Raw genomic sequence first — 25,094 nt, forward strand, 5'->3', positions numbered from 1 at the left:
ACCTTCAACCAGATCTTGATACATCGGCGTGTCCCAGGGAGACTTTGTGAGAGTCATGGCAAAGGAATTGGTAGTTTTTGTTGGTGTGAAGTGGCCGTACCTTAACTATGCAATTTGAACTTAAGACTTTTTTTCTTCCAAATTCAGTTTTTGGTCACCGCTGCCAAAAAATTTTTCTGGTTAACTCGCGCGTTTGGCTGTGTGCTGTTAGGATTGCCACGAAGTTCTCCGCAGTTCCTCCTGGAGGATTCAACTTTGAATGTTCTGTCAGAACGCTCTTCCTTGTCAAGCTCGTCATCCACTTTGAAATGTGTCCAGTACTTTTGGTTGTTTACGCAAATATTTATCAATACTCTATATTCTTTGTTCTGTTTGCGACGCTTTCACGTTGTGTGTTCAGGCACACTGACATTCCTTTTTATTTATTTTATATTGTAAACATTTACCCTCTGTGCCATATTTTATGTTCATTTGTTTCCCTTAAAATTTTTGACTTAATGTTCAAAATGTATAGTTCCTTAAATTGTTCTTTGATAGTTTTGCCATTTGGGCTTAACCTTTTGATTTTGTTTTCGCATGAGATAGGTTTCGAACACGTTTTTGTATAGCTATTATCTACCTTGTTGCATGATGGTCTCAGAGGACAACTAACCTAGTCATGTTTGTTTTGCAGTCACTTGTTTGCTATCAGTTCCACTGGCCTTGTAATTTTTTAGAGTGATTAACTTAATAAGCCTTGCGTATATAAAATATACCAGTTAGCTTAAAATGTTTTTCTGCCACCTTGGGGGTTTTGTAATTTTTTAAGAATTGTTTGGACTACATCTCTATTTTCTTGGGAATAATGTTGTCTCAGAATAAATTCTATAACATTTTATTGCTCCTCTAACATTTTTATACCATGATAAATTTTTCTTTTGACTTTTGATTTCATGCACCATTCTAGATAGTGAGACTTGAACTGTATTGGCAGCGATTTTGCACCTCTACACTTCAAAGGCTTAAAAAAACAGCCAGTGCACAAGTTGTATTAATTTTAAATTGACAGTTCCAAACAATAAAATTTAAAATAGATATATGACAATTTACAAAAAATTTAATTTGGTGTTTCCTTCAATTATTTTTTTTCTTAAGATATATTTCTCGTATTTATCTTAAAAGTATAAATTGTCCATTCCTTGGCGATGAGATGATTGAAACAATATTGCAGATCACTTCAAATAGTAGAAGTAACATTCTTTCCTAGACTTATCTTCTCCATGCCAGATGCAGGATGGGAGGGACTTAACTCTGCCAGGCCAGCGTGCCACGAAACAGCAGGAAACTGCATGTTGAGGGAACCACTTGGTTTCAGAAAGCACTTTAGTGAGTTCATCCTTGCAGGATGGACTTGAACCAATATGCAAAATAAATAAAAGGGAGCAGATATTAAAAAAGGCAAAAAGTAAAATTAACACTATGGTGAAAAAATGAATTCAAAAACTTATCAGTGAAGTTTAGGTCGGTGGTTCTCACTTATAGCTATGGATGGAACGAGTCCTTGTGGGATCGACACAGGGGCACGAAGAAGTAAATCCAGAAAAGGCAAAAAAAAAAAAAAAAAAAAACACACACAAGCGGACTACATGATCAATAATGCAACAAAAAGGAGGAAAATTACTTCCCCAATTACGGGACTGTATGCTGTACAATATTCAGTCACAGGAACAATAAGAGGTCGATCAGCCCGGAACGAGTCACAACACTACTGTCCGCGAGGTGCTCGGGAGCTGGTACACCCGAGATCACGATGAGCTGAGAGGCCACACACCAGACAGGGACATGTCGCCACTGCTTTCTTAGGAATTTTCTTTCTTTCCACTGCATTTTGTTTTGCAGAAATTTAAGACTATGGCCAAAATAATATCAATTTCATTTACACTTCATGCTGGTGTATTCTCATACCAATTCAATCAATCTCGGATCAATATTAAGTCAACATCAGTTAGCTGATATTCAGCTCTCGGCCAATTCACAAGGTATAGAAGTGTCAGAAAAATCTGCAAAACGTTTTTTTTAATGCCTTTTGATTAAAATGTTTTTTAAGCCAAATGTTCTTAAAACATGTACTAAAAGTTGAGCTAATTGGTAAAAATGTATAAAAAATAATTCGTAACATAGCTAAAAGCTGCCCAGCTATTACGCACTGGCCCACTCGGCCTATTACGTACTATGACGTGGCATCACCATCTGGTCGTAGCCCTCTTCCCTTGCCATTGTGATTGCTTCACTTCACCACTCCTCTGAAAAACCTCTTCTTTCATTATGGCTTATGGGCAAAAGTTTTAGAAGGGAATTTACAAAACACAATATTCTGACGTGGGCATTTTAATTTGAAGTAATTATTAAGTCAAGAGTGTGCCTGTAAGTGCATAACAATAAATACCCATGGAGAAAGTTCTCATTGTAAGCACCGTCATGTACGCATTTGCCCACCATAGTGCTGCAGCCTCCCCCTCCTTCAATAACTACAGTAATATCAATCCCTGCCTATTAAGTTCATACTTTTAGCAGATTGTTATTCAAATTTAAATAAGTGATCAATAAAACAGGAATTAAAATGTATTGTAATGCTAATTTATAAAGAGAGATGATGTAAAGGGGCACATCCTGTTACGGTACGAGAAATCCGTGTATCTTTCACGGGTCTGGTTGTAATGTGTGGGGAGTGGACTGGGAGTCAATGAACCTGGTTAAATATGTACGAACAACGTGGAAAGGGTGCTAGGAGTCTATGAAACTGTTTTACGCAGCTTCTGACGCAGAATTAAAGACTGAATATCAGTGAACACTGAGATTGTGACAGGCAGGCACAAGCTCACACACATAAGTCAGGTGGTTAGGAACGGAATGACAGTCGGTGGACGTTAATCGCGGAGAGTCCGAATCTGACAGCGAGTGGCAAGTAATTTTAAACTCGCGTTGCACAAAGCAGAGAACTGTAATGGAGATGGGCACAATCAACACCAGACATTTTCAGCGAACTATCCTGAAGATGGTTCGAGTGATTGGGGACTCACTGGCGAGAGGACCCATCTGCTACATCAAGACCGGGCAAGTAGTGCAGCTAGAAGTGCAACCAATGCAAACGGTGGTGACTCGGAGACCCGGTGTGATCGGAGAAAGGAGGAGAAACTTGTCATGGGAGCGCTTACTTAAAGCAGCAAGTTCCAGTCCGAAGTCTGTCCAGTCTGGAGACGGCAGAGAGAATTGAGCGGAAGGCTCAGTGCACCAGGAAAAATGGTCAACCGCAGCTCAGAACTCTACTCTGAGGACTGAAACTGAGTGGGAAGCAGTTTATTAGCCACCAATCTTGACGATAAGTGATTTAGTTCTTTATTCGTGCAAATTCGCTGGTTCAGTAGCAATATGTAATTTTCCCATTTATGGTAGAAAACATTAGAATAGTACTGATCAAGGCATGAATGAATTTCAGGAGTTACTATTAATAAACATTTGTTAGTGTTATTTGAGTTTTTTACAAATCATAATCTGTAATGAAGCTAAATTTTCAAGGAGAGAAGCATTGAAAATTTTCAAGTACATTCCTAATGAGAGTTGTTTACTTATTTTGAAACAGTTTACTAGAAATAATAAAAAAAAAAAGGCTCTCTGCAGTGTTGAATTTAATTTAATGTAATAAAACAATTTATGCTTTCCCTTATTCATTGGTTAGACCGAGAAGTCTGCCCACTCACATTTGTCACAGAGTTATACATAATGAAAGTATGAATACAATGTTTGTATATTAAGGAATAATAATAATGAATAATAATGAACCTATGTATGTGTTTTGGGTTGCATTCCACCTGCATATTGTTAAGTACTATTTTTAATTAATTTATATTAAAAATGAAAAACAGTTGGGCTTGTCCGTCACAATGCTCAAGACAAACGACAACACAGAGACTAAGGACGGGATTCATAGTCCAAGGCTTGTTTGGCGAATAAGTAATACTTTATAAAGTACTGCTTATTCTTAAAGTAGTACTTATTCCAGTAATGAATTCATAACCCTATACTTGATGAAGTAATACTTGAACAAGCACTACTTATATTGGCCATGCTGTACTTGATGAAGTATCTCAAAAAGTAAAGGACGAATTTTGTGTCAACGTAGCGCAAGCAAATACACCAACCCCTCGAAGTAACGCTCTAATTTGTTCCAGGAAAATAGAGCACTAATCAAAACAGCGCTAATCAAATACGTGGATTTTGAGTGCTGCAGAACTTTCAAGAACATAGCCATGACACTTTTTGTATCAATGTCCTACATAATTAATGCATAACTCAGCTTTGTGTTAAGTATTTTTGATTGGAAGCTCATACAAATTTTCTGACTCTTAGAAATTTTTAATAGAACTACTAAAAAGCTTGCGGAGAGTTGAGTAAATTTTAAGCTATGTTGTACGGTACCAGAAATAATGTACAATTTATACCAAAAACATTATTGACTCTTATGGACATATTTTAATTGTCAATAATTTAGGTATTTGTAGTGTTAATTTTTTAATAATGCTGTGGTGACTTATTCTGAACCGCTCACTGGATGTATTTGGTGTTGCAAAAGCCATTTTCAATATTTTAAAGCAAATATATTTGAGTATAAATTTAACTTCTTTTAGTTCTATAACAATTTGTTTCCCTGGTAATTGTTTAAGTCTGAATTTTAATTTATATTTCTAAACATCTGGTCTTGGGGGGTTTCTGCTGTTATCTCTGCTTTAACAAAGATCAAGATTTGTTATTAATTTTTAACAAATAGAAGTGTTACAGCACAAACAAAGTTGAAACCACCATTAACACTTTGATATATCAAATATTTGTTTGGTTACAAATATTTGTCACACCATACTTTGTGAATTTGTCGTATATTAACATTCCCCGTTGAGGTTCAGTCATTTGTGAGATATAAATACATTTTTTATTGTTTTAATGGGACTTCATACATAATAAAAACATAAACAATACGCAATGTTTTAAATATGCAATGAGTATGCTTTTTTTTTTCACTTACTGTCTTGCTAAACAGCAACAGCAAAATTGCGTAAAAAATTCCAAACACGGCACATTTGTAATTTCAAAATTTAAAACAAAATATTATTTGTATTAATTTGGTAACATGCACCAGACGTGGTTAAAAATAAATAAATGTTAACAAGCATTGACAACACCACCACAACCATACCTGCCAACTTGTTAGGAGTGCAAGCAGTAAGATTTCCAAATTAACAAATCTATAGCGTAAAACAGGCACGATGTTTAAATAACACCATTTTGAACTCCAGCCATAACTGCTGCATTATCACAGCCAAAACCTATACAATTATGAATTGGCACATTCAGTTCTGATAGCAATAACTGCCCAATATTTTTACTAGTAGAAGCACCTCCAAAGAAGGTATGGCCAAAACACAACTAGTTGCTAACCTGCAGTCAGGGTTGTAATAAGTTACCACGAGAGGATATAACTTATTACTTGTGTTGTTGTTGGGCCACTCATTGTGGCGACACTTGTTGTAAGCGAGGGGTCGATCGGTCGGCTTTAAGGTGGAAGGTTAGTGGGCGCAACCACGTGGTGCGGCACGTGGACCCGGTGAGACTCCTAACTCAGGGCGTGACGTCACCCATGTGAGACGTGATATTCCCCCTTGAAAACATCTAGCACTAATTCCTGCCCGCTCTCAGTGTCGGGCACGCTTTTACCTACGCAGTGGGCTCTCAGGCGTCCCACACGCCGTCACACTCCACGTGGTTAAACAGATTTAAATAAGAAAATAATACATTTGATTTACACACCTGATTTATTCGGCGAATGCAACTTACACGATTGGAACTGTTTAAAACGCCCGCGGCACGAATCGGTTTAGGTGCGAAGACCCCCACGTGGTCACATCTTACATTACGTATTACAAAAGAGAAAAGACCGTTGCTGGTCGTAAGACAATTAATTAGTTATACAGTCCCCCGACCGAGTAGAGCTCCGAGGACGAAAAGAAAATGATTTATACGGAATTAAATTGAAACAGAATTACTTGGCGGTGAAACAAACGGTGAGGTCCTCGGAGTGCTGGCGCGTCTACTCTCGGTCGTTGATGGCGGCAGACTGGGCTGAGATCATGGCTCGCTCGACTAACATGGCGTCCTCCCGCCGAAACAATTGCTGTTAAAAGATATTTGCGAATTTGTGCCACGGGAAACTGAATTAACATGACAAGAATGAATTAAAAATTATGTGACAATTTATGAATACTTGAAAAGAATAATCCATACTATAATTAATAAAATGAACATTTAATTATTGTCTGGCTTCGGGTTTCCTCGGGAATGTCCGGAAACGCTATGATATTTTAATACATTATTTTAAAATAAAAGTACATAAAACCCTCCCGGCCGATCTGCCGTCACGTTGCACTTAGGGAATATAAAAACAAATAACACAATTATATTTACTTATGTTTTTAGGGGTGCGGCGCACTGGCTCGACAGAGCCCTCTAGCCGAGCGAGCACACACGCACGCACACGTACGCACGGGTAGGCGGGAGGTTTGAATGGAGGGTGGGTGGTGTTTGGGCGGTAGCATATCGGGTTTAAAAGGGGCCGCAGGCCCGGACGATGTCAGTGTCATTGCTTCCAACAGTACCTTGTGTATATGGGCCACTTTGCAAGCACTTTACTACTTAAGTAGTAGTATTGGAAGCCATTTCTTTTACTATTGCTGCAGTTTTAGTGCGCCCACAGCTGCACATTTTTGCGATATCAGACCCTGATAACGTTTTTCGAAACAATTGCCCGGCGTGGTCGGCGACGCTGCATGGAAGGTTATGTTCCACTAAAAAGCTTGTAAAATAACATTCCGCCTTAATCACATCACTGTCACTGTTACGGTTTACGGGAAAAAAAAACTACTGATTTTTTGTTTTCTTCTGCAATCTTCGCGTTATTTGCATGTTTCAAGCTCTTGACGTGATAGGAAATGTGCTTGCTGCCATGGGAAACATTAATGTCGCAACGACAAACACTACAAAACGCAATATTAGAACCTTTTTCACTCTTAGTAATGAAAGGAAATAATTCTGAGTAAGATGATCGAAACACCTGTTCATATTGTTTTTTTACTACACGTAGCCATTATGAAATCATATTATCTTACGTTTCGTACAAGCGCTAACGCATAGAGTAAATAAAGTACTAGTACAGAGTGGACACTCAATGCTATTGCAGTTCTACGTTTTTTTATTCAGAAATGCCCTAGTTGCTATACAAAAACGCAAACTTGACAAACTTTAAAACGAAGTTGCAATGGCTTAAAACCGAGATAAAGTACCTTCTGGAGTAAGATTTACGATTCAAATTATTTTAATTTAAATACAACATTGATCCTAGAAAGTACAATTTGCAGTTAATATGCTTAAAACACTAATTTGAATAGTAGGGAAATTTGCAGCTTCAACTGAATGTTGGCGAGCTTGTGACTTGTTTCGTGCATGCATTAACATTTATAAAAATATTGATTTTATTTTTTTCCCTTATAAGCAAATCATTTAACTAAATATCGGTAAACGAAACATATAATGATTTAGGAGAGCAATATTTTTAGAACAATAAGTAAATTTCTTACCTTCGGGACAGTGTTTGCCTTAACCTCATTTCGGTTAAAAATGTTTTGTTTACGAAGCATAACATTTGTTAAAATGCATAACATGTAACATATTTTCCGATTATAATAAATTGCTGCCTTTTTTATGTCTAAGAAATAATTTCTGTTCTAGTAGAATCACATTGATTAAAGTTAAGGTAAGGATTTTCGTAGGTACCTACCGAATTGCATTACAATTCGCAAACAAAACTAATTCATAAAAAAACGTGCAGAAGTATTTAATCATTAACACAGGCAATGTGTATTTCTGGCACATTAAACTGCCTAAGATGTACAATTTTCCCACAATAACTGAAATTAAGCTGTTACCAATTGCATCTAATTCTTTATGGATTAAGTGAAGTACAAATCTTTCTCGTATCTTCACTTCTTGAAGATAGGTGTATAGCAATTGTTAAGGGAAAAAAAACCTTAATTTCAACATAAAAATTTAAAAGACACTTCATTTTATTGCAACCCTCACCTCGGCAATTGTTCCGTGTTACTTATCCAAGTTTATCCCTTGATCCTGTTGACATGATCATGTATGATTTATCCGGTGGCACATGATGCTTGCTGTTTTAATTAATGTTAAAACAGCAAGCATCATTACCACAGGATCAATGTATTCAGGATCATGCCATTAGTATCAAGGGATAGACTTGGATACGCAATACAAAATTTTTACCCACACCTCCCTCTCGACCACAAAATAAAATTCTTACAAAACATTTAGACTAATTAAAGTACATAAGCAGCAAGTTTGATCAGAATTTGAGACTCATTGACATTTAGAACAGTGCCTAAGTATTAATGTATTGTGTGCTTGTCCTCAATGTGCGACTACACACTACCTAAAAAGAGGAAATTCTGTAGGGCATGAAAAAAAAATGCTCATCACTATTTTAATTATACAAAACTTTTATTTTGTTTCGTTTTAATAATTTACACATACTTAATTTCGTCAAGTGGAAACTTGAAGTAAAGTTTATTATTATTAGCTCTTCTCTTGTTGTACCAGTCACGTAGCCGAATCAGGCATGTTTCATAACAGTGATTTATAAAGTATTTCATGAAATCATTGATATTATTTAACGAGATTACTATTTCAACATGATTAAAACAAAATTTCCTTAATAATTTTTTATTAAACCTAATATTGCTTAATTCAACGCCGACGCCATTAATTATGGTGTTGTTGGATAAACAAGTGGTTCAACATGCCAACGAAAATTTGTTTATTTTCTTTTAATTAAAATTATTATTTTCATTTCAACAATACCAATTTCCGCCATAAATTTGATAAAATGTTAAAACAAATGTAATATTTATTTAATCAACGTGGTATTTTGATTATAATTTTTGTGCTCAGATGTTGGATAAAACTGTATAGCAACTAGAAAAATGTGATTGCTATGCCCTATGAAGTGTCCCCCCCCCCCCCCCCCTGCGCTAACGTATAAAATATTTACTGCACTCGTACATAAACGGTTAAGTCGTTATTGTTATTACTCGTCTTCAGCCAACCTGCTGTGTACCAACAAAACTCATAAAAATTACTTTCATGACTCTTCCGCACAAAAGATTAGCAAGATCAGTTACCATCCAGCCTGATGTGTACCAACGAAACTTACAAAAATTACTTTATTTTCGGAACGATTTTTCTCCGACTCCATTATTCTCATGTTATCGCGGACGCCATGTTGTTAAACAATAACAAATGCTGCTCAAACGGTACATTTATATGGGCACTAAAATATTATACTGCATTTTTGAACAGACAAAAATCGTAAGATGTTCCGAATTTCCGTACAATCATAATATGAATTATTTTCCGTACAAATGACGGGAAAATCGTACAAGTTGGCAGATATGCACAATGAACATTTAATATTGAGAGAAGCAAACCCATAGGTTTAACAGCGTATAAATCGATAGTCATAATCGCATTAACACCGTGTGACACAGTAGCAGCGTATTTGCTATATCTATCTATGATGAAACAGACGTTACTACTAAAAAATATATTAAAAAAGTAAAAATGGTTTGGAATTCCACATTAGATTAGTATAAATTGTGTTTCTAATATTGCTTATTTAAAACCAGCATCCCACCCCGGCTTTGCATGGTTGCAGTCTATTAATGTGGCTTATTTAGATTTAGTAAGTCAGTACATAAGCATCAAGCATCTTTCTACGACCTGATTACAAAACACAGATTTCTCTACCAATTTTAAATTTAGTATGAATATATTATACACATAAACCTTCCGGAAGAAGTTCTCTAAATGACTGTTAAAAGAGCATCAAAACCCATTGTGTAGTTAAGAAGAAGTAAGCAAAGAGACAGACAGATGCAAATAGCAACTCTGTTTTATACTATTTGAAGATGAGAATCGTAATTCATTGCAGAATGCAATTTATTTGTCCACAAATTAATCGCCCTCTGAGATCTATATCCATGTTACGACTAAAACGAACTTCTCGTTCAATGGAGGATACTCTGGCTCACGTTCAACAGATGCTTCTCTATTTCTTCTCAGACCACATGATTTCCTTTTCTTCTTTGGTTTCATCACTAAGACATAAACGTTTTCTGCTCACATCTCTGGTACTACAACTTATATTTGGGCAACTTCTTCAGGACTTAATTACATTGGAAAAAATAAGAACTTTAAAATTAGAAAAAATAAAGTTTTATTTGAAGAAAAAAAAATTAGAACTTAAAGCCACAATTAATCAACACTACCTCTCATAAATCAATAACCTGACATTTGAAGAGATTCACTACGTAAATAAATAAAAAAACATAAGCTCAACTTAACTGCGTACTAAAAAAGAGTCAATAGTCAGATTATGTACAATAGGGACGATCAATATGCAGCGACCTTTTTTTATACTATTTAGAGAGTAAATAAATAAACTAAATAAGAAATTGTGTTGTCTTTACTAATCTTTCTTTGCTCTAGGGTGAGGCTCTCCTTTATTAACAAAACACAGTCATTGCATCTACAAATTACATATATAAAACTTCCTCGTTTAACGCTCTTTCCATCAGCAAAAACCGTATCAAAATCTGCTGCGAGAAACCGACAGCTACTTTGTTTGATACTATTTTTTGATACAGGTTACCTGGCTGCCATAAAAAAAAACATGTGGATAATCAGTGTTCAGATACTAAATAAGAGCTCATTTAATAAATGATTTTGGAATACAGCTTAAAAAAAGAGCATGTATAACTAGTACACGTGATAGAAGTGACACTTCTTTGGCAATTCTAACCTAGACTCTTAAGTATACCGTAACGGGTGAAATGGCAGTGAGAAACAGGAGACAATTTTCTAAACAAACGTGAATTAACAAAATTATTACTCGCATCAAAATAGCTGCTCAGGATATCAATAATGATTTCTCAACAATAAATGTAACTCACTGCTGAAATAATCACACTATATAAAGTTATATTAAGATTTTCATGATCTTAACTATAGCACGAAAAGTATTCTGATTACAATTAACACACATTTTAAAAGTAAACTGACTTCGAAACATTTTATCTTCAACCAATTAATAACTACAGCCAAGATTTTAAGGTGTTATAAAAAAGAAGCTAATTTCATCATTAAAAACAGTGGATTTCATCTTTATCATCATTAAAAATTAAAACAAATGTAATAAGTACAAACTCTTGTATGCAGCTGCTATTGGCCAGACATTTGTGAGGTTTAAAAAAATATTCAGTTACAGAGCTTATAACGAAAACATCATAAGTAGCTTGGCTTCTGGGTTGCAGTCGCGTCCAAGGCAATACATATTGCCTTGGACGCGGCTACAACCCAGAAGCCAAGCTACTTCAGACAATGGCCGCATAAGCCTGCGATCTTTATGAAAACATCATAATGTTAAAAATTGAGTTTCTAATAGATCTTTAAGCTTAACACAATAGTTACAAGAAATTTGCTGACACTAGTTTGTTCAATGCACTTAATGAGAGAAATTTTTTAAACCCATATAAAATACTGGCTGTTGGGTAGCAGATTAGTAAAATACAGGATGTATCAATAAGAATCATCCGATTTGGCACGTCTATATTTCTGAAACTAATAAACATATAATTTTTTTTTTTTTGGTGAAAGAGAAACTCAAAAAGTTTTTTTATAGGTGTGCGTGAACAACGTACTGTTGTAAAGAGAAAACTCTCGAGTTTTACACGTTCCCGCTAGGTAGCAGCGCTCACTTCATTTCTAGTAAACATGGCGTCTGGACAACAGAAAGCGTTTTGTGTTCTACGTTTTGCGCATTTCAAGTCAGCCATAACAGTTCAACGTGACTTTCCTACTAGGTATGGTGTTATTCCTCCAACAGCACAAAGCATTAGACGATAGCATGAGTAATTCCGAGAAACAGGTTGTTTGTGTAAAGGCAAATCGCCGGGCCGTCCCAGAGTGCCCAACGCAGACGTGGAGCGCATCCGCCATTGTTTCACACGCAGTTCGCCGTGCACAACTCAACATGCCCTCGATGTCCGTGTGGCATGTGTTGTGTGGACGTTTACACATGAAACCTTACAAAATTCAGCTACTGCAAACTCTTCGTGGAGGTAACAAAAAACGACGTGTGGAGTTTCGTAAGTTCGTTCTAGACAATATGGAGGATGATGACAGTTTTGTTCCACGCTTAGTGTTCAGTGACGAGGCAACATTCCATTTAAATGGAAAGGTGAACCGCCATAACATGAGAATATGGGGTACAGAACAACCACATGAACATGTACATCATGAGAGGGACTCTCCAAAATTTAACGTGTTTTGTGCGGTTTCACGGAAAAAAGTGTACAGTCCATTTTTTTTCTGAGAACACTGTCATAGGAATAACGACATGCTTGAGAACTATCTTTTCCCGCAGTTGGAGACTGATTCGAACGACTTCATTTATCAACAGGATGGGGCACCGCCACACTGGCATCTGGAAGTGCGGGAATTTTTAAAGAAGATGGATGGGTCGCACTGGACCAAATGATGCAGCCTTACATTACTGGCCTCCAAGGTCACCGGACCTGACTGTATGTGATTTTTCCTTGTGGGGATTTATAAAAGACTCTGTTTATGTGCCTCCGTTACCAACTACAATGAATGAACTGAGACATCGCATAACAGTAGCCGTGGAAGCAGTAACGCAAGACATGCTTGCTGCAGTGTGGGACCAATTTGAATACAGCCTTGACATATGCCGTGCATCTAAAGGGGGGCATATGGAACACCTTTGAAAAAAAACTTTTTGAGTTTCTCTTTCAGCAAAAAATAAATTAATTGTATATGTTTATTAGTTTTAGAAATATAGACGTGCCAAATCAGATGATTCTTATTGATGCACCCTGTATTAACAATTGGAACCCTTATCGGAATCTGTTTTTTTCAGATCACCGGCCATCACTAACATAAGTTATACAAATAAACTGATTGATATATATTTTTTAACTGACAAACACATTATAAATCTGTTAGGGACCAAGTGAAAGCCCCATAGCATGAAAGCTACGCTCTTGTGTTGACAGAAGTGGTTCAGGTTCAAGTTCCGCTTGTTTAAATCTATAACTGAGGAGCTATGCTTTGTGCAATTGCCTAACAGTCCACGGCGCAGCGGTGCGACACATGGTGTTGTGCAGTGGTCTTTTCAGTCACAAACAAAGAAAGAGTCAATTGCAACAAAAGTTAGCTATTTCTGGCAAAGTGAAACCAAATTATTCACAATGCAGATTCACAAGCTGCACACGAATGTACAGCAATTCAGCTGCGGCCACACAACACACCTGCCTCTCCTCGACGCAGGAACATAGGTGATTGTTCTCAACAACACTCCTGGCTTCTTGGACGTGTAATACATTTAATTCAATTTACAAAATTTGCTTTATGGAAAATGCCTTTTGTTTTGATCCAGGTTGTTTAGGCTGTGGGCAGGAGCACGTAGAGTCAGACCTCCACTAAGCAGCATGCAACATCACACAACTGTTTCCACATTTAAGTAAACTAGGCAAACCTTTTTTCTTTTTTAAAAAAAAAAAAAAAAAAAAGAGGTACTTCAATTAAAAAATTATGTTGATAGTAAGAATGTTATCTTGTAGCAAATATGTGCAGGTAGAATGCATATGGTGCAATATGCGTATGTACATAAATAGAAAGAATTAAAAATTTAAAGTGTTTGTATAAGCTGTAAATGTACCTTCTAGTCCCCATTTAGATTTTTGAAGTCAATGTTTCAAAATACAAGGATTGTTCAGTGTGTTAAGGCTGCAAATACTAAATTTTTAATTATAAATGAGGTTAATAATAAATTGTACATAATATCAGTAATAAAAATAAATGAAAACGTATGTACGGTTTGCTGAAAGAGCTGGCCGAGAGAGTACCCAGTGGGAAGGGGCATCTGCAGGCAGTTAGTTGCGCCCCGGCAGGAAGCGATGCCAAGACGGCTCTATTGCCAGTTAACCAGTGTGACCCATCGTACAACACCAACATTCCAATACCTTCCCAGAAGGACAAACTCAACTACCACCACTGGAAGAGTCATAGCCACACATATCATGCACCTTAATGCCTCATATCTCAGTTCCAGACTACTCTTTGAATTTTCTGCAATTCTTGTTTCCTTATTTTATTTCCAGCAGATGTACACACTGATATATCTGTCCAAATTAACAACAGGCAGGTAACAGTGGCCAATTAAATGACGTTAGTTACGACCATCAAACACCCACTTGGAAAGTCGCACATTCACGCACTGCACAGAGGGCCTGGATGCAAGCCACACGGGTGGTAATAACACAAGTCCTAGCGGGATAAACAAAGAATGTGGAACACTTGCAAAAAAAAAATATGTCAACAACAAAAATCAATTGTAAAATAAAAGTACATACAATACAAGTACACCATTCATTAACTACCTATCAGTAATAACATAGTAATTTTTACAAAACAATAGTGAGTAGCAGCAGTATGTACAGAAGGTGGGCAGGCACGCATCAGACCTTGAGGCGCGCTGCGCACTGCGGGTGTCAGGTGGCGCTCACTTCCTTGTCCAGGTGAGTCTCTATGTCGACACGGCAGATGGGACAGCGCTTGTTGGAGCCCAGCCACTGGTCCACACAATCGATGTGGAACAGGTGCATGCAGGGCAGGCGCCTGCAAGCATCACACACGTCAGCCAAGCACGCCAGCCACGCACACCGGTCTAGCCACGCACACCGCCAAGCCACGCACCTCACGTCCTCACACTCCTCGAACTCCGACAAGCAGATGGTGCACTTCTCCGTCGTGTCCTCCAGGTCTTCCAGCGCCCGCTTCACCTGCAACATGCTCCCTTCAGTCCCGCTTCTCCAAACTTCCTTATTGGCCCCCACCAGCCATTCAATTAGTAGTCATGAGTACATCATTCCTCACAGAAAAAATGTGTAAATACTTTTCTTTTAAAATTGAAATTTCTATACTTGTGCTCTAATCCGATATTTAAAAGAAATGTATCAGTAATTGGGAAGTGGTATTATGTGACATGTGCAAGCTATGAGAGATACACACTCGTCTAAGGGCCAGTAACCTTGGGTACATTACCTACTTTTTGGCATGTTTTAAATAAAGGAAACAAGTTTGTTCAAGTTAGTGGATGTCTCTATAGAGATAACATGGTTGGTAGTTGACTGTACTGGAAACTGGTACACAAGTCAGCAACGGTTATTAACATTCATCACACTGCAGAAAAATATTTTTTGTTTTATAAAGACTCAGTCTCAATAAGGGTTGGCTATTTCATTTTCCTGTCACAACTACTAATTACAGAATTATTCTGTATAATGACTCCACTAGATCTCTTGTCATCGTTCTTGAGTTGCTTGACCCCTGGGCTTCAGCTGCATCGGTCGACCTCGGGACACCTTCAGGGAGCAGTTGCTACTGAGGTCCTGAGAGGAGAGTGTTTCCTCAATGGCTGCAGTTGTGGGCCAATGGAAGTCTTTCTTTCTTATGGTTGGAAGGCATTTTACTGTTTTTGACGTTTCAGGACACCCAACCTCATGATTTAAGTTTTTTTATTTCAGAAAATTAAATTGTAACTGTGGTAAAGCAGCATGCTTTAAATGTAATCAAGCATGTCTTTATTATAATTATTTGCAAATTTTTGTTATATTTCTGGCATGTGCAATTAGCCCTGCAGGAACTTTCACCGATGCACACAAGTGTCTCTGATCTTAGAAAAGGTATACTGGGAATTACAGTCAGCCACACAAGCCAAAAAATGCCTGAAAATGTGCAGTAAGAATATTACTCAAGGAGGTATTTCCACGACCATTAAAGGTCCAGTTTATTCTGATAGACCAGTCAGGACAAACAAAAGCACTTTTGGTTGCGAATTTCATAAAATATGAAACCACTTTTAAGACAAAATAATTTCTGCTTTTTCAGTTATACATTGTTATTATTTCAGGTTCTATGGCTGGACCAACCTGAAATGTAACATGTTATGTAGAGGTCGGCGGGTACCCGTCTTTCCGGGTATTTTTCGGGTAGTTAAATTACCCGTGGCATGGGTCGGGCACTTTTTATAACTGAAAATTTTCGGGTCGGACGTCTAATAAAGAAAAAAAAAATTAAATCTTGGTTAACTTGCCATTGCCGTGTCCTGCTGCCACGGGAAATGACCTGCCGTGTCTATATATTATGCTGATGTATTTTCGATCGAAATTATATCCTATTCGTGCAGAAACAACACTTGAGCTAATAAAACGTAGAAATAAAAAAACAACTCGACACTGAAGGCAGTGTCGTAAGCCCCGTGTTTATATTTTTTTATACCAATAAAAAAATAATTAACACACAATATATTTGCTCAAATAAAAAAAAAAGTGTAGATAAAATAAGCTAGTAGGCCTAAAAACATCGTGCAAAACCTTACGTTTATAGTCGGCAATAATAATTTTAAATCGTAAAATATACATATTTTATAACATGGAAAGTTGCTTTTATTTCTAAACATGTAATAATTTAAGTCTATGCGTGTAAGAGTCCGAGTAATTATAGCAGGAGACAATCTAAAATGCACAAGGGAAAAAGAAAAACGTAAACTCACGAATGTATAAAGGTAACAGGAATGTCGGGAATATTACGTGAGTAGTATACAATAGGGGCTACTGGCGCAGGCTCCAGACGGTGGAGCCGGAGCTGGTGTCCGCCATCTTGGATTGTGACGTCACAGCGGCCATCTTGGATGCGCGTAACGGGACAAGTAGGACATTGACCTTTGACCCTCGAAATCCACCAAAATTGGGCAAAATTCCTCAAACATCGCCAAAATTACAATTTTTTTGAAAAAAAAAATTCTGCCAAAAATTCTCAAAAAATTCCACAAACCAAAAATTTCTCTATTCGAGGGAAAAATTTCCCGTTTCGAGAGAAAATTTCCCGTTTTATTCCTTAAAAATAACAGCAGTTAGAAATGTCCATATGTAGGCTTAAGCATCCATGTCTACAGCCTCCGATAAGCCTCTGACGTCATCATGGATTATGACGTCACCGTTGCAATTTCCGTTACGGTGGCCATCTTAAAATCTTTATTTATTATCCGATTTTAACGAAATTTATTTGAAAATTATAAAAAAATTCAATTAATAAAATTTAAAAAAAATATTTAAAAAACAAACATTAACGACACGGAGTTCGGAGTCCTCGGTTCGAACCCGGTGAGGGCAAAAAAATAAAAAATTGTGACCGATCTTTCCCCCGCGGTGGGTGCTGGCAGACTGACCCCCCACTACTTTTACCAATGCATATATATCTTCACATAGTATGATGTCATGACCGCCATCTTGAAAATCCGTAATTTTTATGTTAGAAAAACGGGAAAAATTATAAAAATCATTAAAAAAAGTAACTAATCGAATGAAATAATAGAAATCTTAAAAACCACTGTTACATGTTTCGTTACGGCCGCCATCTTGTAAATCCGTAATTTTAATGGTAGAGATTCGGGAAAAATTCCAAAATTCATCAAAAAATTAACTCATTAAGGAAATTTTTCATTCCTGTCCTTGGTTTGATCCCTGGACAATACAAAAAAACTTTAATTTAAAAAAAAAAAAATTTTATTACATAAATTCTACACAACTACAAGTACAAAAAAATACACAGACAAATTACCAAAGTTTCGTGGATCTCTCGATTCAAAGTCTTCTTACTATATGGACTAAGTCCTTTACATGACTTTAAATGTCTATTCAGTTTATCAGGTCGACATATTGGTACACCACAATTTTCACACAAAGACAAATTATCAACTTCATTAAAAGGACAGTGATATATTTCGTGTCGTTAAGCACTTTGAATATTTGCCAATGTTTTGTTACAAAATATACAGCTTGATTCCGATGAATGTACAGCCAGTCTATCACAACTCCTGAGGTGCCGTTTTAATCTTCCATAGAGTATAAACTTGCTTAAACATCTGTTGCACTGATATTTAATGCGTTCAGAGTTACTACTACAATTGTGTATTACATAATCCCGTAATTACAAGTTTTTGATCTTCTCACAGTACGTGCAGTCGGGTGAATGGAATACCGCTGGATGCTCCTTCCTTCATCAATGGCACTGGAACTGTTGACAACCATTGTAACACTGCTGACATGTTAACTTCTGAAGCCTTTGAGGTCTGCTCTGTGGAAGATGTTGCACGCGTCAAAATCTCCTGCTGTGCTGAGAGAGCAGGTGTAGCTGTAGACGTCGTTGTAATCGTGCTCTGCACTGATGATGGTAGACCTTCGATCCAGGTTGGTGTAGATAGTGGTAATGATGCCATCGAGTTCTCAAGAATAGCTAGATACAGGTCTATTATGTTATACAAGGCTAACTGCCCCGATCCGTTCATCACCGCAGCCAGAGACTGACTGAAGTCCATATCACCAGGGTCTCACTTATATAGTCTCATCAGCTGGTACAACACAAGAGTCAAAACAATAACCATGTTCATTATACTCGCACTTAACTTTCTCGGAGCATTATTTTATAATGAAGATGTAAGCTATCAAGACGTGAAATTAGTTTTTTGCACTTATTGCACTGAAATTGTATTCTTTAAACATTATTAGAACAACTGCTTCTTTCATGTCTGCGAACATTTGAGGTGATAGTAAATGATGGGTCACAGTATTTGCACTGACGCAATGTACGCTCTTCATTAGTTGAAGTATCCATTGCTGATGATGAAACTTCGGATGATGGTGGTATCACATCTGTTGAAATCTCCTTCAATGTTGACGTCGTCGTCGCCAACGGGATCTGCACCTTCTCCGTCATAGCTGTCGTCAAGGTTCCCGTAGTCGATGGTACAACCTCCATCGAGTTCGACGTTAAAGACGGTAAAGATGCCATCGAGGTCTCAAGAACAGCTAATTGACACGACTTATGCACCAGAAGAAACAAACTAGGCGATCCTTACACCACCGACGTCAGTAACAAACTGAGCGACCTGCTGTCTAGGACTCGCTTATATACATGCACCGTATGGAATAATACGCTAGTCAAATCAAGAACCATTTACAATAATACTAGAGTCAAATCTACAAATTAAAAAAGAGGATCATATGATCGAAAATAAATTTTATCACTCCAATATACGCCAGGCTCCAAGAGCTACAATTCGCGTCATCAGATCCATCTACATTTTGCTCCTATGCTTCAATTTACCATTAGCTTCAAGTGCTCCAACAGCTCCATCAGCTCCAACACGTAATGTCCGCAATGTACGCGCAATACATGCAATTTACGTGCAATAAATGTCATGATCACACAGTACACACAGGAAACGGAACGTACACACAATACACACAGGAAACGGAACGTATACACACAGTACACAAAGGAAACGGAACGTACACACAGGAAACAGAATGTACACACAGTACACACAGGAAACGGAACGTATACACACAGTACACACAGGAAACGGAACGTACACACAGAAAACGGAACGTACACACAGTACAAAGAGGAAACTGAACGTACACACAGTATAAACAGGAAACGGAACGTATACACAGTACACACAGGAAACGGAACGTACGCACAGGAAACAGAACGTACACACAGTACACACAGGTCACGGAATGATCACACATACAGTAGCGGAAACACACAGGCTTAGTTGGAAATCAGAATACAAGAAATAAAAACATTCAATTTTTACTTTCAATATTTAATTACTTCTCAACATTACAAAAATACAAGTAAAAGAAGCCATTATTGTATGTAGCCAACTTTCCTCAGTTCTTTGAGTATGAAGGATATTTCTTTGATGCACGAATAGTTTCCTGCACAAAGCGAGCCATGTAGAAGTCTTAGCCGGTCTACCAATATGTTTGGATCTTTCCATGATGTGTAATCAATCTCTTCTACCACCATCTTACTTGCTGGTTTATTATAAATACTTTTAATATCACAATCTTCCCAGTGATCATAATAAGCATTATCAGATTTATTTATTATAACACGACGTTTCCATCGTTTCGGTCTTAGGACATCGCCACATTCTTCGATCTTGTCAGCTCTAGGTGCTTCATCACAGTCTATGCCTTTGTCAACAGCCTCAGAGTCACTGTAACAATCACTGTAGAAGACATCCTCTTCACCCAGATTACCGTATGAATTCTCTATCGATGATGTCGAAGTGTCTTCATCGTCTTCATGCTTCCTTTTTAGGAGTCCATCATTTTTACAAAGAATGGAGGATCTACTGAATATAGGCTTGAATGTATTCTCACTTTTCACGGTGTTGATACTTCCATTAGTTTCAGTCTTCCCGAAGCCATTAGCATCCTTCAATTTATATTCTTCCTCACGATCGGGTGAGCTAATACCATCACGCTCAGGACAAGGAAAATTATTGTCGTAATGCAGATCACTCTTCTTTAGTCTAGTGGATCCATCGGTGTCCTCTATGCCGTAAGTAGTCTTGACTTTACATGTTCTACCATGTCTTTTTAAGCTGTCAATTCGTGTTAACAACCTGCTACAACGATTACAGCTTAACATGTTGCGTAGTGGGTTTCTAGCACAATCATTCTTCTCATGACGTCTAGCATTCCTTCTCATGACAAAGTCCTTGCCACAGTATCTACAGCGGATTCCTTCCGATTCAGCTGCAGATAACAAACCATGATCCATGGTAGCTTCTGTGTCTAATGTTAGATACAAACTGTCAGTTTTCTCCAATTGGAACCATTTCTTAAATAGAATTTTTAAAATTTTCATCAGCGAGAGTTAAGTTATCTAATGCAAAGCAAATTGATGCAAGTAGTTCTGGCTGTCATCAACAGATGTCGCCACGTGTTGCTTGCAGGTAAATAATATCTATTTCATTAATGTGGGATGCGGAACGCTCACTATCGATCGCTAAGACTACTTACGGCATAGAGGACACCGATGGATCCACTAGACTAAAGAAGAGTGATCTGCATTACGACAATAATTTTCCTTGTCCTGAGCGTGATGGTATTAGCTCACCCGATCGTGAGGAAGAATATAAATTGAAGGATGCTAATGGCTTCGGGAAGACTGAAACTAATGGAAGTATCAACACCGTGAAAAGTGAGAATACATTCAAGCCTAAATTGTGTAGATCCTCCATTCTTTGTAAAAATGATGGACTCCTAAAAAGGAAGCATGAAGACGATGTAGACACTTCGACATCATCGATATCGAATTCATACGGTAATCTGGGTGAAGAGGATGTCTTCTACAGTGATTGTTACAGTGACTATGAGGCTGTTGACCAAGGCATAGACTGTGATGAAGCACCTACAGATGACAAGATCGAAGAATGTGGCGATGTCCTGAGACCGAAACGATGGAAACGTCGTGTTATAATAAATAAATCTGATAATGCTTATTATGATCACTGGGACGATTGTGATATTAAAAATATTTATAATAAACAAGCAAGTAAGATGGTGGTAGAAGAGATTGATTACACATCATGGAAAGATCCAAACATATTGGTAGACCGGCTAAGACTTCTACATGGCTCGCTTTGTGCAGGAAACTATTTGTGCATCAAAGAAATATCCTTCATACTCAAAGAACTGAGGAAACCTGGCTACATACAATAATGGTTTCTTTTACTTGCATTTGTGTAATGTTGAGAAGTAATTAAATATTGAAAGTAAAAATTTAATGTTTTTATTTCTTGTATTCTGATTTCCAACAAAGCCCGTGTGTTTCCGCTACTGTATGTGTGATCATTCCGTTTCCTATGTGTACTGTGTGTATGTTCCGTTTCCTGTGTGTACGTTTTGTTTCCTGTGTGTACTGTGTGTACGTTCCGTTTCCTGTGTGTACTGTGTGTACGTTCCGTTTCCTGTGTGTACTGTGTGTATACGTTCCCTTTCCTGTGTGTACTGTGTGTATACGTTCCCTTTCCTGTGTGTACTGTGTGTATACGTTCCGTTTCCTGTGTGTACTGTGTGTACTGTGTGTATATGTTCCGTTTCCTGTGTGTACTGTGTGTACGTTCCGTTTCCTGTGTGTACTGTGTGATCATGACATTTATTGCACGTAAATTGCATGTATTGCGCGTACATTGCGGACATTACGTGTTGGAGCTGATGGAGCTGTTGGAGCACTTGAAGCTAATGGTCAATTGAAGCCTAGGAGCAAAATGTAGATGGATCTGATGACGCGAATTGTAGCTCTTGGAGCCTGCCGTATATTGGAGAGATAAAATTTATTTTCGATTATATGATCCTCTTTTTTAATTTGTAGATTTGACTCTAGTATTATTGTAAATGGTTCTTGATTTGACTAGCGTATTATTTCATACGGTGCATGTATATAAGCGAGTCCGGACAGCAGGTCGCTCAGTTTGTTACTGACGTCGGCGATGTAAGGATCGCCTAGTTTGTTTCTTCTGGTGCATAAGTCGTGTCAATTAGCTGTTCTTGAAACCTCGATGGCATCTTTACCGTCTTTAACGTCAAACTCGATTGAGGTTGTACCATCGACTACGGGAACCTTGACGACAGCTACGACGGAGAAGGTGCAGATCCCGTTGGCAACGACGACGACGTCAACATTGGAGGAGATTTCAACAGATGTGATACCACCATCATCCGAAGTTTCATCATCAGCAATGGATACTTCAACTAATGAAGAGCGTACATTGCGTCAGTGCAAATACTGTGACGCATCATTTACTATCACCTCAAATGCTCACAGACATGAAAGAAGCAGTTGTTCTAATAATGTTAAAAGAATACAATTTCAGTGCAATAAGAGCAAAAAACTAATTTCACATCTTGATAGCTTACATCTTCATTATAAAAAAAATGCTCCGAGAAAGTTAAGTGCGAGTATAATGAACATGGTCATTGTTTTGACTCATGTGTTGTACCAGCTGATGAGACTATATAAGTGAGACCCTGGTGATATGGACTTCAGTCAGTCTCTGGCTGCGGTGATGAACGGATCGGGGCAGTTAGCCTTGTATAACATAATAGACCTGTATCTAGCTATTCTTGAGAACTCGATGGCATCATTACCACTATCTACACCAACCTGGATCGAAGGTCTACCATCATCAGTGCAGAGCACGATGACAACGACGTCTACAGCTACACATTCTCTCTCAGCACAGCAGGAGATTTTGACGCGTGCAACATCTTCCACAGAGCAGACCTCAACGGCTTCAGAAGTTAACATGTCAGCAGTGTTACAATGGTTGTCAACAGTTCCAGTGCCATTGATGAAGGAAGGAGCATCCAGCGGTGTTCCATCACCCGACTGCACGTACTGTGAGAAGATCAAAAACTTGTAATTACGGGATTATGTAACACACAATTGTAGTAGTAACTCTGAACGCATTAAATATCAGTGCAACAGATGTTTAAGCAAGTTTATACTCTATGGAAGATTAAAACGGCAACTCCGGTTTAGGGTATTTGATTGTAGTGAAAATATTGATTAAATGTTGTTAGCTTTACAGTAATCTTTCTTCAAAACCTATTTAGCCAACGCATTATTCAGAAATATATATGATTATTATAAGTAATCATTAATAAAATAATTAAATTCTCATGTTTGACCACGTGATTGAATACGCACGGGATTGGCTGAATCTGGTGTGACGTCACCTGCTTGTAAACAGTAAATGTCAGTCGAAGTTTTGTACGGTGTAGAAGTGTAAAAGTAACGAAAACAAGCGTACCCGTATGTATTCGTTACTATAACAATTAGTAGTCGTTACTATCGTATCACGTTACGTTACTCGCTACTTTTGATACCGCATAACATGCTATGTTATGTTGCAGCAACGAATTGAGTCGTATTGCGTACGGGTACAGTATGCCGTCGCGTAAATAATAATAAATAGAATATAAAAAATTAACAATATTTGATAATTAACAGTTTTTGTTAACCAAGAAACAATTAAATCTGTATTAGAGCGGTTTTATTATATTATTTCTTTTAAGATAAAAACAAAATACATGAAAATACGCGATAATAAAAAACAAAAACCGTACATATTTCTAATTTGTAAAAAAAAAACTTTCTTATAAACAGTAAAAAACTTGGACGACGAATTTCCAAATTATACTTTACTTAATACACAAACATCGTTTTTTGTAACGAAAATTCATCGAAAATGCGCGCGTATGTGTAAAACATAGGAAAAATGCGCTTAACGAAATGCATTCGTGTGAAACGTTTTGTTACTCGTTACTAGATGGCACACCCGTTACTCAGTACCGAATACATACGGTTTGCTACAGGTCTAGTACGGTGCATCGGTGTTTTCTTCAAGGTTTTTTCGTCATATTAACTAATATTCTTATCTAATGCTGACTAAAAGTAAGAAATTATTTTAATTGTTAGAAAAAATACGATGGAGACCAACTTCATTAAAGCTGACAGTGGAAACCTCCCGAGAATATACGCAATAATGGTCGGAGTATGTTTTAAAAACAATCTCAATTTTTATGCTGCAGAATTAAAAAACGTGAAAGTAGCGTTGAAAGTGTTATTATAATTGATGATAATATCCTTTTAAATAATTAAGTAAATTATAAAAGCCTAAAAACATTTTATTATTGTAAACATTTTATATAATGTTGACAGATTGATTGGATTGACCATTCAAAAACAAAAGTAGGGCTCCCGTCCGAACAAATTTAAAGCGAATAAAAATGAACTGAAGTATGTATTTCAATGTATATAGATATAAAATTATTCACCAAATTATCGTTTTGTGAACCACAGTTATGTCAACATTTTTTTAATAGGTAAGAGTTCCGTATCGCGTATCCAAATTGATCTCTTGCTATGGATGGCATGATCCTGTACATTTTTGTTACTGTGGTACATAATTTTTCTGTTTTAGTTTG

General features: G+C 37.3%; 1 protein-coding gene across 5 annotated transcripts in view; it reads right to left on the minus strand.

Moving 5' to 3' along the window:
- Positions 1-25,094, minus strand: part of LOC134541647 (uncharacterized) — a 280,099-nt gene that overhangs the window by 3,075 nt on the left and 251,930 nt on the right. For 3 of the 5 annotated variants that reach the window (XM_063385232.1, XM_063385230.1, XM_063385228.1), the window contains exons 10-11: positions 14,935-15,020; positions 14,703-14,856 (exon numbers count right to left, since the gene is read on the minus strand). In XM_063385232.1, the coding sequence (XP_063241302.1) occupies positions 14,730-14,856; positions 14,935-15,020 (213 nt within the window). In that variant the 3' untranslated portion in view covers positions 14,703-14,729. Of the gene's footprint in view, positions 1-14,553; positions 14,857-14,934; positions 15,021-25,094 lie in introns of those variants that run through there. The other 2 variants (XM_063385231.1, XM_063385229.1) reach the window with 1 other exon arrangement.

This window comes from Bacillus rossius (assembly GCF_032445375.1).
Source record: "Bacillus rossius redtenbacheri isolate Brsri chromosome 4 unlocalized genomic scaffold, Brsri_v3 Brsri_v3_scf4_1, whole genome shotgun sequence".
Taxonomy (NCBI): domain Eukaryota; kingdom Metazoa; phylum Arthropoda; class Insecta; order Phasmatodea; family Bacillidae; genus Bacillus; species Bacillus rossius.